Genomic DNA, 15674 nt, shown 5'->3' with positions numbered 1-15674 from the left:
AGCTTTGCTGTTGTTATCAATGCTACCTAAAAATAAGTGGCTTTAACAGAATCCAACCAACTGCCAGGCAGCAGCCGAGCTCTGGGACTTGGCAAGGGGCAAAACCCACTGCATCATCCCCTCCAGGTCTTGGAAGGCTGCAGACAGCCTGGCTGCCTGGCACAGAGGACATGAGGCTTTCTCCCAGCTGAATTCTCCACTGCCTGCATGCTGGCCTGATCCACGGCCCCTTCTGGAGCAAGGCTTCCCCCTGCCAGCTTCGGGTAGCACATGTGAGCCTGCTGTGCTGCTGCACGGGGACAGGGGGAAAGGATGGGAGATGAGAGAAAGGAGCACAGCCTGTGCTCCACACAGATCAATACAGCTCTGCTGGGCTGGACCCTTGAGCATCCCAAACCCACCACATCTCTCTGTTTGCATTGAGAAGCCTGTACCTCACCCATGATCCAGCCAGGGAGGGGGATCCTTTTGGAGCTGTACATGGATGTCACCACTGCAGAGGGGAGACACCCGAAAGTGTCCCCATCTCGGGTGTCCTCCCTCAGGTTCTGCCTGGGATTTTCCCTGTGCTGCAGTGGCAAAGGGCTGTGTGCTTCCCCCAGCAGGATCCCCCGGGGTCTATGATTAATAGTAGCGGGTGCAGTGGGATCTCTGACTCTTCCAAAGATGCAGGGGCTTCTCCTCAAGCCCTGGAATTAACTCCAGTGTCAATAAATCTGCCCCAGAGATAATCTGCTCTGCAGATGCCAGCCCAGAGACCAGCCTGCCTTGCTCTTGCAGAGATCATCTGCTTTGCAGACCCCAGCTGCCCTCGGGGCTGCTGCAGAGCCCCTGCACATGCTCCCCACGTGCAGCTCCTGCCCCGGGGCTGTTCTATTTAACAGTTTTCATTTCACTCTCCTCCTGCAGACCCCAGTTTCCCCGGCATCACTGCAGTGAAGGAGAACCAGGGACCCTGTACGCAGTGGGAGCGATCACTGCCTTCCCATCCCTTGCTTCCCCCATTGTCTGCAGCAGGGAGCAGGAGCCATTCCTAAGGGTTCATTCCTAGCTCACAGTTCACACCAGGAGCTTTGCTCACAAACTGGCCCTCCGTGTGTGTGTGTCCTGCTGACAAGCATAGGCTCTTCTGTCTGATATTTTATGTGTGTTATTTTATGTCAGGCTGAGAGCACATCCTTCTCATGGGAAGCCAGAAGAAGCTGAGCTGGACCCATGTCAAATGGGCAGCAGCAGTGGTGCAGTGTTTGAGGAGGGGTCATTCAGACCCATGCTCTCTGTTCCTGTCGCCTGCCTTGGCTCAGTCACAGTTCTTAGCAGCTAAGATGCTCTGGCTTTGCTCGTCCTCAGAGCAGGCCTGGCAGGAGCCAGTGGGTGATGTCAGGTGGGCAAAAGAAGAACGAGGACAGGGATGAGGACCTGAGTTCATGTGGGCATTGGTGATGGCTGGGAGCAGGCTCAGGAAGGAGGCTCCCTGTGGTGGGTCCTAGGCTGCTCCGCAGCTCCACAGTCACCCATCTCCCAGGAGAACCAGCTCCTGCAGGACCCTGGGACATGGCCCTGTCTGCTCTGGTCTCCCCTCACTCTGTGGTGGAGGCTCTGGTCTCAAGGCCAGGTTCAGCCCAGGCTGCAGCTCCAGACTCCAGAACTCCTGGATCCTCTCCTTAGGAAGCACTGTATCCAAAAGTCAGGCTCTCGTGACTGGAGCCAAAAGCCAATTAGTAACAGTTTAGCTTCATCAACTTCCTGACTGAATGCAAGTTTTAATTAAACATCCCATTATAATTAGTCAGGCATCACATACAGTAAGCTTGCCTCAAGATTTAAAGGCTGTAGGTCTTTTGCTTTAATTAAAAGAAAGAAGCACAGGACTTCAGCATCTGTGACAGCTCCTCATCATTTTGAGGGTACAAGCAGAACAGCTGGGAGCAGCAGCTTTTCTTGCTGTGGCTTATTCCTCTTCTCTTTTACCTCCTATGGATGCTCCAGCAGAGGAATTGGCTGCGAGATGACTTGGTTGGAAGGAGAGAAGAAATGGGCTGGTTGCAACATTTGGGATGTCAGAACGGGTACTGGGCTCTCAGTGTAATGGCAAGAGCTCTTTTGGGCTGGTTTTTCTGTCTTGGGGTGACAGGCAGCACCTAGCACATCTGTGACTGATAAGGATTTGCAGACGTCTGAAATCTTAAGGGCAAGTGGCCTTTGAAGCAGGCAGAGTTTGCACCAACCAGAGAAAGTAGCTCTCACATGGCGCACATTTAAGCTGTGAACTCCTTGTTACAGGAATTTATGGATGATCATAGAATCATAGAATCACAGAATGATTTGGGTTGGAAGGGAGCTTAAGACCATCCCATTCCAACCCCCCTGCTGTGTACGGAGACACCTTCCACTAGACCAGGTTGCTCCAAGCCCCATCCAACCTGGCCTTGAACACTATCAGGGATGGGGCAGCCACAGCTTCTCTGGGCACCCTGTGCCAGTGCTTCAGCACCCTCACAGGGAAGAACTTCTTCTTTATATCTAACTAGCTCTCCTCTGCCTAAGTTTGAACCCCGTTACCTCTTGTCCTATCACTACTGTCCCTAATGAAGAGTCCCCCTCCAGCATCCCTATAGTCCCCCTTCAGATACTGGAAAGCTGCTATGAGGTCTCCATGCAGCCTTTTCTTCTCCAGGCTCAACAGCTCCAATTTTCTCAGCCTGTCTTCATACGGGAGGTGTTTTTGCCCCCTTATCCTCGTGGCCATTCTCTGGTCTTGTAATAAAAGCTTATGCTAGTTCATAATGAGACAGGACAGTTCTGTGGAAAAGAAATTCAAGGAGGCTTACACAGGCTACCTGGAAGCCATGCCAATCTCATGAGGTTCCTGTGAACTGCTGGAGGCTGGAAGACTACCATTATACAGAAGGTGCTGCACTGGCCTTGAACAGAAATGTCCTTTCTTGATCTCGTTTGAATTTGTTACCTTTCCCTATCACACACAAACCTGCCCTCCAGTGCCTTAAGGGTCCTCCAAGAGAGCTGGAGAGGGACTTTTTACAGGGGCATATGGGAATAGGACAAGGGGGAATGGCTTTAACTTGACAGAGGGCAGATTTAGATTAGATATTAGGATGAAGTCCTTCCCTGTGAGGGTGCTGAAGCACTGGCACAGGGTGCTCAGAGGAGCTGTGGCTGCCCCATCCCTGGCAGTGTTCAAGGCCAGGTTGGATGGGGCTTGGAGCAATCTGATCAAGTGGAAGGTGTCCCTGCCCGTGGCAGGGGGTCGGAACTGGATGAGCTTTAAGGTACTTTCCAATCCAAACCATTCTAGGATTCCATGTAGGCGCAGCCCTTGCTGGCTGGGGACAGAGCTTGGAGCAGGGCTTCCAGCTGGGCGAGTGACCTGGGCTAGCAATTGGGTTTTGGCTTGCAGAGGAGCCCTCCTCTCTGCTGAGCAGAGCAGGAGAAGGGTGTCTCTCCTGACTACTCCATCTTGTCTAGTGTCAGAGCCTGAAAGCAAGTGGAGGTTTGAAAGGAGAGCAACTGCTCCTTGCTCTTGTTGGTGGCCAGCACTAGCTAACTTCGGGCTTTTCTCGGTATGCGGGATGGAGCTGTCACACAGAGCTGGCTTCGTGACTCCATCCGATGCCAAGCAGGACTCAGTGCCTCCTAAAATAACAAGCCCATCTCCCTCCTCACCTCAAGGTAATCCCGGAGGAGCGCCATTGCTGGCAGCTGTGTTACACAACAGGAGAACCAGATCAGCTCTGTCTGAGAAAAGATGCGGCGTTTAAAATGGTGCTTTTCTCTGTTTCTTGGAGCCCGCTCAGCCCTTCTGAGCCACCAGCCTTCTGCCCAACTGTGCTCTGGGACAAGGGAGAATCAAAGAGTGACAGAAATCCCTTTGTCAGCCTGCCTGGGAAGAAGGGTTACAGAGCTATTAGCAAGCACAAAGAAGGGATGGATTCTCTCCTAAGTGCTCTGGGGACAGATTTAAATGCTTAGCTCCCATTAATGTTAATGTGAGTTACAGAGGTCTCTTCATACTGCCTTGAAACAAGAGCATTGAAAAAGAGCCCAGCTTTCCGCAAAGAACAAATTCACTTGATTTTAAGAGCCACTAAATGGGATTTTTCTTCATTTCACACTCATTAATTCCTATGCCTGTGATAGCTTGGGGTGGGATTCTGCTCCAGTCCAGCACATGCGGGCTGGCTGGCCCACTGCACACTGGAGGACAGCCAGTCTCCATCCACTGTCCCCTGCACTGTGAGGGGACAGTGGTCCCCAGAACTGGATTCCCAGCCCAAGAAACACCAATGATTTTGTTTCCACATGGAGATGCAAAGCACAACGTTCCAGCTTTTCACAGGGAGGGGAAATCCCTACAATGTGTGTCAGAAACATTAACAGCATCTTGCTGCCTGACATCTGGTAGAGCACCTGCAGAAGACAAGGTCTGAGGTCCTTCTGACCCCCTGCTCCCAGATGGAGGACTCCTCCTGAGTGTCCGTCTCCTATTCCTTCCACATAGATCCCGCAGAACCTGTGATTCTGCCTTCTGTGTCTGGTGATTAAATCCTCTGAGGTGACAGACTGCAGTAAAGCTTGGGTTTGCTCCAGGGGTCATTGGAGGTACCTGTAGAATTTACAAACCCCATCAGTCATTTAATTTCTCTCTGCAGCCTCTGACTTATTAACATAATAACAGAAACCAGAAGGACTTTGTTTTTCTGTGGCATATGGTTATGAATCACATTGTCACTGCGCCTGCAGCGCTGCCCTTAATGAATAGGTTCGGGCATGCCCGTGAGTCCCTGCGCACATTCCCATGCGCGCTCCACTGTCGTATAGCATTAATTAACCTTGTTTAATGGGCTGACTGTGATGGCTTGCAGCTCAGAGACCCCAGTGGGGTGACTCTTGGCGTAAGCAGCAGGGATGCAGCAGGAGAGCTGGGCAGATGTTTGTTTCAAAGGGGATGTGTCCAGGAACATGTCTGAACTCTGCGAGAGTCTTGTCTTAGTGGGGACCCTTCCTGGAGATCAGCACAAAGCTCATGCTGATGAAAAAACAAACCTTAGAGCTCCCATGTCCTGTTGAGAACCCTATGTATGGGAACACCAGGTTTGCTCAGGCGATGCTAGCATATCACTGTGAGCTGGGCATTCCATTCTCCATGCTGAGGACAAGGCACGGGGCAGGGTGTCCACTATGCACCTCACCAACTTTACAATTATGGAGAAAATACAGTTTCCTGACTAGTTCATGCCCCCCACCAGCAGGCACTGGTGGCATCAAGAACATCTTGAGCAGAGGGAAGCGCTGAGCTGAGGAGTGGGATGCACTGTAAGACCACAGGGAGAGATGCTCTGAAGGCGATGGACCATCTGTTTCATTTTGTAAACAGGCTCAAAGCTGCTTGTGCCGTGGAAGACATTGTGCTGGGAGGTTGGGAGTGTTCAGGGTGAAGGAGCTACATGTGAACAGTGCGCACTGGCATCACAGAGCTCTTACTAAATTTTAAGAGCACATTTTAAATGCTTTGCCATTAGGAAAGACTCAAAGAGTTATTTTGATATAAAGATCCTCTTTCTGGGATGTATATTGATAGGAAAAGAAAAAGCGTTCCAAAGACTTTATTAAAGGAAAAAACCCCAGCATGCTGCAGTTTTAATGAGGAGCTTGTAAACATAACAAACTCCTGCTGATTTTCTCTCAATTGCCTGTGTTGCCAAAGGCCAGGACCCTGCACCTTAAACTTAAACCCACCTTGCTGGGTTTAAGACATCTTTCTGAATCTGGGGGGGCTGGAGCCGTGCGTGGCTGCAGAGGGCAAGCATGGGCAGGGCGATGGAGGCTTTCACACGGGCGCAGTGGAGAGGATGAGGCATGCCTGGGTGGTCCCTGGGGTGCGTGGGGCTGCCACTGAGGGAGCAGTTTGGGCTCTGGCGTCAGCTCTCCTCCAGCTTTGGCTTAGGGAGAGGAAGGAGGAGAGATAGGGAGACCTACTGAGCTGATTTAGTAATCCCGTTTTTATTAGAGATGCATTTGCTGATTAGCTCCACATCCTAATGACTTGGGCACAATAAATTACAAAGGAATTTCAGAAATCACTAGGGTTATATTAACATCTCCTGGGGAGGCAGCAGTAAGGTCATTTTCTGGGCCATTTAGTGGTTGCCATTCATTTGCTACCTCGCCTCTCTGGTAGCATGTCTCTTTTTCTCAGTTTCAGCCCAGCACCATCTCAGCAGGCACCGCACATCGGTGACCTTGCATCCCTTCTGCACCATCACTCCCTTTACTTCCCTCTCTCATGTCTCACCTTCTCGCTCTCTCCATGCTGGCATCCAGGGGAGCATGGCACAAGGCAGGTGCCAGCCTGATACCAACATCCTGATCACAGGAGAGGTGACACATTAGGTTTTTGGAGATTTGGGCTCCCTTCTGTGTCTGCCACAAAGAAAGATCACACCTCAAAACCTGTGTGGTGGTTGCAAGCAATTTGCAGCCCACAAAAGATGCAGAATCCCTCCAGGAGGTAGACTGTCATGGGTGATCAACTGTTACTGAAATCACAGCAAAAGAGGAAGATTCCTGCTCAGCTCAGCACAGGCAAGAGCGGGCTGTGGGTGTGTGCTCCCACCCCTAGCACCGGAGGAGGAGGGAGCAGTATTTTGCATGGCAATGGAGGAACCAGCTTTACCTTTCAGGGAGATTTCGATCTGATTCGTGTAGCCTGACCTGAGCCTTTCTGCTGATCACCTGCAGCAGACATGGGTCAGATCCTACAGGATTTTTGGTGTCTGGCTCCCTGGAGAGCACAGATCCAGCGGAGGTAGTGACTGGCTCACTTTGAGACCCTGGATGGATGTGGCTTGTCCCTGATCACTCAGGGAAGCCCGTGGAGGAGGTGGATACTGATTATCTGCTTCCCAAACCCAGGGCATCCATGATGATGGCTAACCCTCCTTTTCCTCTCCTTACATGCAGGGCAGCAAGGGCAGAAGAACACCTTGGTGGGTTGCTGAAGGCTGCACACCCCAGGAAGGCAGTACTGAGCTTTAGTCTATCCCCAGCCCAAATCACACACATGTGAGGTCCTCCAGCATGAGGATGAGTCCAGGACATGGCAATAACCTTGCTCTTTCTTCTCTCTGCAGAGCCAGCTTTCCCAAGCCCTGAATGGGTTGTCAGACAGAGCCAAGGAAGCAAAAGAGTTCCTGGTCCAACTCCGCAACATGGTGCAGCAAATCCAGGTACTGCATCTCCTGGCTGGATGTTTTCAGCCCTTTCCCACCAGGATGAGTTGCTCTCTGCAGTCCTGTCCCATCTCCCCACCTTTGTTTGGTGGGTGCTGTCCCAAAAGGGCTCACCCCTGACTTTTCATATTACTCCCCTGCACCCTCCCAAAAACTGTTCCTCCCAAAGCTGCCTGTGTCACAGAGGGAGCAGCAGAGACCCCAGTCTCTGCCATGGGTAGATCCAAGGATGTGGCAGGACAGACCAAACCTGTTCCCCACCTGCTGCACCACATTTGCTGTGAGCCAGGGGTGTAAGCATCCCACACGCTAATGCTATGGATTTATGAGTTGCAGTGGTGCAGCAGCACGTGTAGAAATGGCCCATGTGGTACCATAGTAAAAAATCAGGTTTCCCAACTAAAGTGGAGATGTGTCCAGGGTTGTGATGTTCTGCTCTGACCCACAGGAGAACAGCGTGGAGTTCGAGGCCTGCCTGGTGGCCCAGTGTGACGCCCTCATTGATGCCCTCAACAGAAGGAAAGCCCAGTTGCTGTCCCGGGTCAACAAGGAGCACGAGCACAAGTTGAAGGTGAGCCCTTACCCACCACCTTGAGTGGTGCTTTCTGCAGGATTGGCACCAGATGGGGATGACGACTGGTGCTGTTGGTTGGCATGAAGCACCATAGGAGGAGAGGGGAGGTCTGTGGAAAGCCTCTCTTCTTGCTTTCTGCATTAGCTGAACTTCATTTTGCTGCAGATGCCCAGCCTGCTCACAGCATGACAGGCTTCCTCCAGGTCATGGTTCTCGCTGAATTACTACTCCTTATGTCAGCAATCATGTGTACAGAATCTATAGGCTGGAAAATGACCTTGTTCATGTCCTATGTAGCTTTTGAGCTACTAGCATGATCCTGCAAGATGCTGAGTACCTGTAACTTCCATTGGCTTCAGCTGAATTTATGTGGCACTTGGTGGCATGATGCACTTCCATCATCAGGCAGGAGCAGGAATTGCTCTGTTTTCTGTGTTTGAGTGAGCACCTCTTGGCCTCAGGGTGATGTTTGCACTGAGAGGTGAATTGTTGGGCCTGGAGGAGCTGAGATGCAGCTCTCAACATGAGCACTGAGGTCAGCTCAGTGTGAGAACAGGCTCCTGACTTGTGTTGTTCCTGCAGTCATGACACTGCTTCCTTTCAGATCATCTAGGGATGAGAATGGAAGCAAGGGGCCAGATCTCACCTGGGAATGGTAGAGTGGGTGTAGTAGCAGTGCTCAGTGTCTGTGGGACAAGGTAGTTGCACACTGGCCATCACTGATACGGGCCAGCTGAGGCATTTCACACTGTCATCACTTTGTGCTTTAGGATGTGCATTTCCAATGACATTTCACTGTTATGGCTAGAAACATCTGTGTCTTCTCTCTGGCTCCACTTACATCCCCTTGGCCTTGCTTTTGGCCACCGTCCCTCCGGAGGGATTCCTGGACCTGCCTAAAATGAGGGAGGAGGTCATCAAGTCTCCAGCCTGCCTGCAGATGATGGGCACCACAATACAAGGGCTTGTGAGCATTTCCATCAGGGGATGGACAATAGCAGCTTTGTGGGACCAAGCTCAGCATCAATGCTCAATAAAGCACAACCCCAAATAGGCATGCCGTGCCGCCAGCCTGTCTTCTAGGTGCAGAGAAGGCCCTCACTGCCTGGTGGGCTCTTTTTCCCTCTTCCCCTTCAGGGCACAGTTAATTAAACTCTCACAAAGCCAAGCAGCACAATGAATTTCCCTGCTCAGCACAACTCATGGAGGCCTTTCAGTTTTTGGCCAGAGGAAGGGATCTGCATCCCATTGCTTGCTCTTACCATCACATTTATATGTACATCCCAACCCCATCCACTGTTGTTATCAGCTGGCCTTTCTCATTAGTAGGTCTGACCCTTAAAAGAAGAAACAGCCCCTAGGTTTCACACTGGACTCTTAAAATGAGCCCCCAAGCCACCCTCCCTGAAGGACCAAGCCCTTGCAGCTCCCCATGTGACATGGAAAGGGAGCTGCATGGGTAGGAAGGACTCTGTTGCCCTGCATGCTCCGGCAGATGTGGTTCACAAGCCTGCATCCAGTTATTGGTAGCATCACAGCAGGAAGTGTTTAAAACCCAGAATCTGCTCCCCTCTGCTCTGCAGCCTGTGGAGTGTTGGGCAGATTTTTAACCTGCAATGATTTGTTTTTCCCTTTTAATTCTTACTGGGTTGGGAGGGATAAGTAATAAACACAGCAGTGCTTGCTCTTACACTTACACAGGGAGAGTCTTGCAGCTGTGACCCACTCGAGTGCCAGCTAGAGTCTTGCACACTGAGATTTGCCTCCTATGGCTTCAGCATCGTCAGGCTGAGAACAGTGTCTGCTGCTTCAGCATCATCTCCATACCCTCCGGTTTGGGGACAGGGACAGAGAGGGTCTTGCCTGCTTTCACAAGCTGCAGACGGGACAGGGGGTGCAGGACAGCCTCAGTCCTGTTGGGTACATCCCTGCTGTCCTCACTGGGTGTGCACAGGGTCTCCCGACCACACCAGGCCACCACAAACCTGGCATGTGTGTCCACTTGACACTGCCATGTCCTCCAGCATCTGGAGGAGCAGTGGGGCCAGGTGCCTGCTCCACCTCCAGGAGAGACCTCCTTGTCTGTTCTGCTCCTCATTGCTGACCCTGGTTTTCAGAGGATCGGTATGGTCTTCCCCAAGGGAAAATGTCCTACAGCACAGGCTGGTTTGTGCAGGGGACACGGAGGCTTCCCTGCAGTGTTGTCATAGGAAGAAATATCTCCTCCACAGCACACATGAACTGAGCACTGCATGCACCTCCTTTAAGCTCTTGGCGGTGCTGGTGTGCTGTTCTGGTCTTCTTCTGGCCTTCAGGTCATAAGATGTCTTTGCTTTGTGATTTCACCATGGTGCTTTGGCCACAGAGCCCTTGCAGGCAAACAGTGGTTGTCACACTTCCCAGGGGAGTTAATTATATAGGAAATGCTCACCAAGGGCTCCTGTCCGTAGTGCTGGATCTCCAGAGATGAAATGCCGGTCCGTGACCTTTCTTTAGGGGTTACAGTCAGGATTTTCCAGGAAGCCCAAGGGAACTTGGTGCCCCTCTTGAATTAGGTCTCTGGTGATCAGGACTGGTGTGAAAGGATGAGAGACAGGACAGAAGTACAGGCACTGCACCATTTCTATGTGGAAACACCAGACAGGACACATAGGTATGATAAACTCATCACAATGTACATTATTTCCCAAAGATGCAGATACCGGATCCCTGCTTTATCTTACAAATCCCTCCACAGTCTGCACTATTTCCCCCCTGCCATGGTGTCTGACCGCCTTGGGAAGGACATCAGCACTGGGAGCTGGACACTGAAGATGAGGAGCTCAGCACAGCTGTGATTAAGTTGCAGGGATGTCCTTCATTTTCTGATGTCCCTCAAGCTTTCCACTTGTTCTGTTGAAGAGCTGGCTCAAGTCTGTCCCCCACAGCATCTATGTGCCATCTTCTCCAGTGGCTCTGCACTGGAGATCAGGTCTCCATATTGCACTTTCTCGTACTTGTTGGTGCCTACAGAAGCCTTTGATCAGAACAAGCTGTGCAAGCCTTCAGGACGTGTCACCGCCAGCATCGCACAGGGCTGTTAACACAGCAGCTCTGCTTTTCCCAGCTCCAGCCTGAGCCTCCTTTTGCAGTAGCAAGAGGCAAGTCACCATGGAAACATCCACCTGGAAGTGCTCTGCTCAGAGGATGCGTGGCTGTGGGATTCAGCACAATCAAACTGTCGGGATCTGTCCCAGGGATTTTTCCGTCTGGGTTTGCAGCGCTGCGGCAAAGCACAGCACCAATGCTCTGTAGCACTGCCCTCCATCCCCGCATCCATGCAGGTGACCAAACCCCATCCATGGTGTGCCCAAGGAGGCTCCATGTCCTCCATGTGACATTCCCAGCAGGACTCATCCCGGGCACTGAGGAGCTGAGGTTCAAGTGAGGTTGAGTGTCTTGAAAATCTGTTATCAGCCAAGTACTAAAAAGAGGAGGAAGGGGAGGAAGACATGTAAGTAGGGATGTGTGCAGATACTATTGCCTTCTAGGAGCTATATTAAAATGTAAATTATAGTTAATGTCATCTTATGGGGAATAAAAGCTCTTGAAATAAACGTCCTATTTTAAGGTAGTAGTGAACTGCTGTAAGTGCACAGCAAAAGTCCTTTTTATAGGCTGTAATTAGCAGTCAGGTTCTGGCTGTTGCCTCCTTTGGCAGCTGAAGGGAAAAAAAAAGGCCTTTGATAGAAACTACCACAAACAAAATGTATGGAGCTGCCCAGATCCCTTTCCCACCTGGACCATTAGCCCTTTCCCAGAAGATGCCACCATTCAGTGTGGTGTGCTACCAACATAGTTTCAGGAGATTTTTGTAAACTGTCTACCTCCATGCCGCATTCATGGCAGCGTGGTTTCCTGGTTATCTGCCCAACACAACCTTATTTGTTTGCATGAGTCAAGGGTTTGAGGAACTTCCAGATTTCATTTTCAGCTCCCTCCATTGAAATACTCTTCATTACTGGAGTAACAGAGAGCTGAGGTACCCCAAAGAGTGGAAATCCCAGATGCACGAGGAGAGCCACAGGATACTTAAGGCAATATGGAAAACTTTTTGGCTTCGCTGGCCTCACTGGGTTTAGACCATGCCTTCAAAGGTGTGGGAGATGTCTATGTCTTATGCTTAAAACCTTTCCTTTCCCTAATCAATGTTCCTGTCTGCATCCCATTTCTCTTGTATAGGGTGCAAAAGCTGTAAAGCCATGAAGCCCCACAAGGTCCCAACCAGAGATCACACTTCTTGCCTTGAAAACAGTTTGTTGGTGATGAGGGGAACATCACCATTTCCCCTACTGGCTTGCCTGCTGTGTAGATGCTGCAATTAAACTGCTCTTTTATGCTCTAGTTCTTCAGATGAATAGGTGCTTGGTCCCCAAAGGGGATCACAGTTACAGAACGGCAGGATTACTGGAGCTAAAGGTGTAGGCAGGGGCAGAGCTGCATCCACTGCTTTGGGTGCAGTTTCTGAGCACCTAGAGCAGGTTTCTCTGGGCAGCCTCTGGTTGGGTTTTGAATGTCTTCAAGGCTGGAGACTCCACAGCCTTTCTGTTCTGGCCTTCGACCACCTTTACAAATGTTATGTTTAAATGGAATTTCTTGTTTGCACCCACATGCATGAAGATTTATGTAACCTCAGTGACAGCCTGAAGCAAATGCTTCCACTCCTGACTAGATCTTTATTAGCAGGAATAATCTGCCAGGAAGCTTGATAATTAATGAGCTTGGAGCCTCCTTGGCGCTGGCCTCTCTTCACCCTGCTGCTGAGGAGCGGGCAGGGTAGAGGGGCAAAGCAAGGGCTGGCATCTCTGTGCCCCAGCTCCATCCTCCCAGCCAGTGCCAGGAAGCCCCGCAGGTCTCAGCTAACATCGGAGCAGTGGTGGCAGGTTCTCTCACCTCGTCTCTTGGCCAAGTGGGTGCTAGGCAGCCAGCCACGTGTCCAGAGCTGTCTTGGGACACTCTGCTTGTCTTCACTGAGCAAATGCTGTTTCTTGGAGGCTCACATCTGGCTGGAGGGAGCAGATGGCAATTCTGCTGGTAATGCTTCGAAAGCATCTACTAAGGCAGGGGGAGGCTCACAAATTCATTATCCTGGGCAAACCAGAGGTTTAAGCTGCAAAGCAGATAAGAAGATTGTTTACCAGTCCCATCTTCGCTCTCTTCCTGGTGGCATGTGCATTTCCCTGGAGAGGGGTCTTGCATGAAAGAAGGAGGCTGCTTTTCTGGGTGTTCAGGTTGGGATCACCACTTGCCCATCTGCAGCCCAGCAGGCAGGGAATGCAAAACCTTGCTCTGGCTCAGCCAGTGCAGTCAGGATATGCTCTCAGAGCAAGGCTGGAGCCCACACTCTGGGCTCATCTCACACTCCGTGTTACACCGTGGTCTGCAGCTGGGAGACCCAACATCCACACAACTCTTGCAAGAGCAGAACAACCCGCCCATCATCTCTCTTGAGCAGAAGAGACGAAACTAATGCAAAGGACTGCTTTGCATTGCATGGCAGGGGCTGCAGATTGTTGCAAGGCTTTGCACCTTCTGGATCCTATTCCGAAGGACTGACCATCCCTGCTGAGAAAGGAAGTCATGGGGCTTGCTCATGCTTTCAGAAAAGGTCAGTGTAGGAATCCAGATCTCCAGGACTAGCTGTTGCCTCCGCTGCATCCCAGCAGAGCCATCCCAGTGCACTCAAGTGTCCAAAACTTCCATTGAATGAATTCTCCCCTCTAATGACAGCGTTTGAGCCCAAAACCAGTGTATGCCCATTGTGCTGCTCGCTAGGCCTGTCTCAGAGCAATCCAGCATCTCTGCAACATCTTAGTCTAGAGGAGCAATATGGGAGCTCCCTCTGCTGCCTTGTCCACCTTGTACACAGCCCGCTCCCATCACCCGAACTTGCTCCAGCCCCACTGTGCTCCAGGCTGGAAACATCAGGTTGGGATTGTTCAAAGCAGCAGGGAGTGGATGCTCCCTAAAAACCAGGAGCCGTCTAGGAGAATGCTTCCTGGCATTTCACAGAAGAAGATGTGTTGTCCCAAGTTACAAAACTGGTAATTGTTTTCTTCCTGTTAGATGATGAAGTAGAGGTGATTAAATTATAATTAACCAACACAGGATGTGATTGATTGCCCTGCAGGAGCCATTGCCCCTCCTGAAGCCCAGGTTTATTCACCACAGGAGGCTGACATGTGCTTCGTTTCACCTCCCCATTCCTCACACCAGTAGGGATGCTCACAGGAAGAGCCCAGAGCATTCATTTTGCTGTGCCTATGGAGTGGTGGGCACACAGGCACTGGGGTTCACTGAAATGTTAATCGCTGCTTCTTGCAGCTTTTCCCATCACACTGCAGCTGCAGATGCTCATCTTCACTGTCTGTATCATCCTGAATAGCTGTGGTCTTGGGAGCTGCATAGCTTTGTTTAGTCCTAACAGGGAATTTTACCCAGCTTTAAAGCTCTTACAAGGAAAAAACAAATAATCTGCCATAAGCACATTCCTCTAAAGCATAAAATCTCTCTTCCTGAGCTGCTCTGCCAATCTCCTGTGACAGAAGTCTCACTGACACTGAGTGCAGACCTGCACTGTCTCCTTCTGCAGGGATTCAGCGTGAGGGACAAGCCAACCTTCAGATATACCCTCGTGGCATCGGAGCCTGAACCCTTTCTGCCCGCTGTGTTTCAGGGAAGGTCAGCAGAGCCTGCAGGCTCAGGCCAAACCACACACTTGCTTGGATTCTGCTGTTGGGATGCTGAAACACATCCCCCTGGGGGAACTATCCATGGCTACAAGAAGATGTGCATGCAGCCTAGGCAGCTCCAGGCAGAGCTCAGCATGCTGCAGGGAGCCCTGCCACAAAGTGAGTGGATTTATTTCCTCTCACTGGCACATTTCTCTCTCTGAGCTCATCCCCAGGATCCCGCTGCAGCCAGTGGAGAAAATGAGGCAATTCTGCAGCATGGTTCAATCTCAGCTGATGGGAGATGAGTGCTGTCTCTCTCAAACACATTAGTCAGAGCTGAGGGAGGTGGTGCATTCATTCCTCTTGGAAATACCAGAATACTCAGAGCCAACCCCACAGCCTGGCTCTATGCTGAGGATGGATAGGGCAGCCCACAGAGGCTGCAACAGCAGCTGTGTATCTATGGAGGTAGGCATTTGCTTTGCATCGAGTTCATAAGCTGCCATTTGGAAGCTGTCTTAATTAAAGACAGAGCATGGAACTGCCCTACTGCTTTGAATAATCACATGAGTTAATAATTTTGAGCTAAATAAGGCTTGCTGGTTTTCACCAGATTTTCAAAGATCTGGAATTTGGTGTCTGAGCCTTGGCCAGTTTGGCCTTTTTCTATTCCCATGAGTCTTCTGTCTCCTTTTGTATTGCCCTGACCCTTTCCTTCTGCTCACGGAGCACCAAAGCCCATTTTCTCCTCATATCCCAAAACCCCACAGCTCCAAGAAATGCTGCTCTCCTTGTGCCATTGCAGGTGGTGCGAGACCAGATTTCTCACTGCACAGTCAAGCTGCGCCAGACCACGGGCCTGATGGAGTATTGCCTTGAGGTCATCAAGGAGAACGACCCCAGTGGCTTCCTGCAGGTTGGTGTGCAGCTGCTCACGTCTGGGCTGCAAGGGTAGCGGGAAAGGCATTGCACAGCTCAGGGCCATGGGGTAACACAGCAGAGCTGGGGACTTACACCAAGGGTGATGTCCCCAGCTTTTCCAGCTGTAAAATCAAGGGCCAACCTCTCATTACCTCCAGGTTTGCAGCAGGACAGAAGCAGGACCAGGCCCAGAGACATTCTTACTCTGATCAGAGA

General features: G+C 51.0%; 1 protein-coding gene across 2 annotated transcripts in view; it reads left to right on the top strand.

Moving 5' to 3' along the window:
- The window catches only part of TRIM9 (tripartite motif containing 9), a gene marked incomplete at both ends in the record, with an annotated part of 58407 nt that overhangs the window by 26129 nt on the left and 16604 nt on the right, over window positions 1–15674 (top strand). For both annotated transcript variants that reach the window (XM_080618450.1, XM_080618449.1), the window contains 3 exons: window positions 7152–7247; window positions 7699–7821; window positions 15343–15453. In XM_080618450.1, the coding sequence (XP_080474576.1) occupies window positions 7152–7247; window positions 7699–7821; window positions 15343–15453 (330 nt within the window). The remainder of the gene's footprint in view (window positions 1–7151; window positions 7248–7698; window positions 7822–15342; window positions 15454–15674) is intronic.

Source organism: Psittacula echo (genome assembly GCF_963264785.1).
Source record: "Psittacula echo genome assembly, chromosome: 5".
In the NCBI taxonomy this organism is placed as follows: domain Eukaryota; kingdom Metazoa; phylum Chordata; class Aves; order Psittaciformes; family Psittacidae; genus Psittacula; species Psittacula echo.
This window is presented reverse-complemented; position numbering and strand designations above follow the sequence as displayed.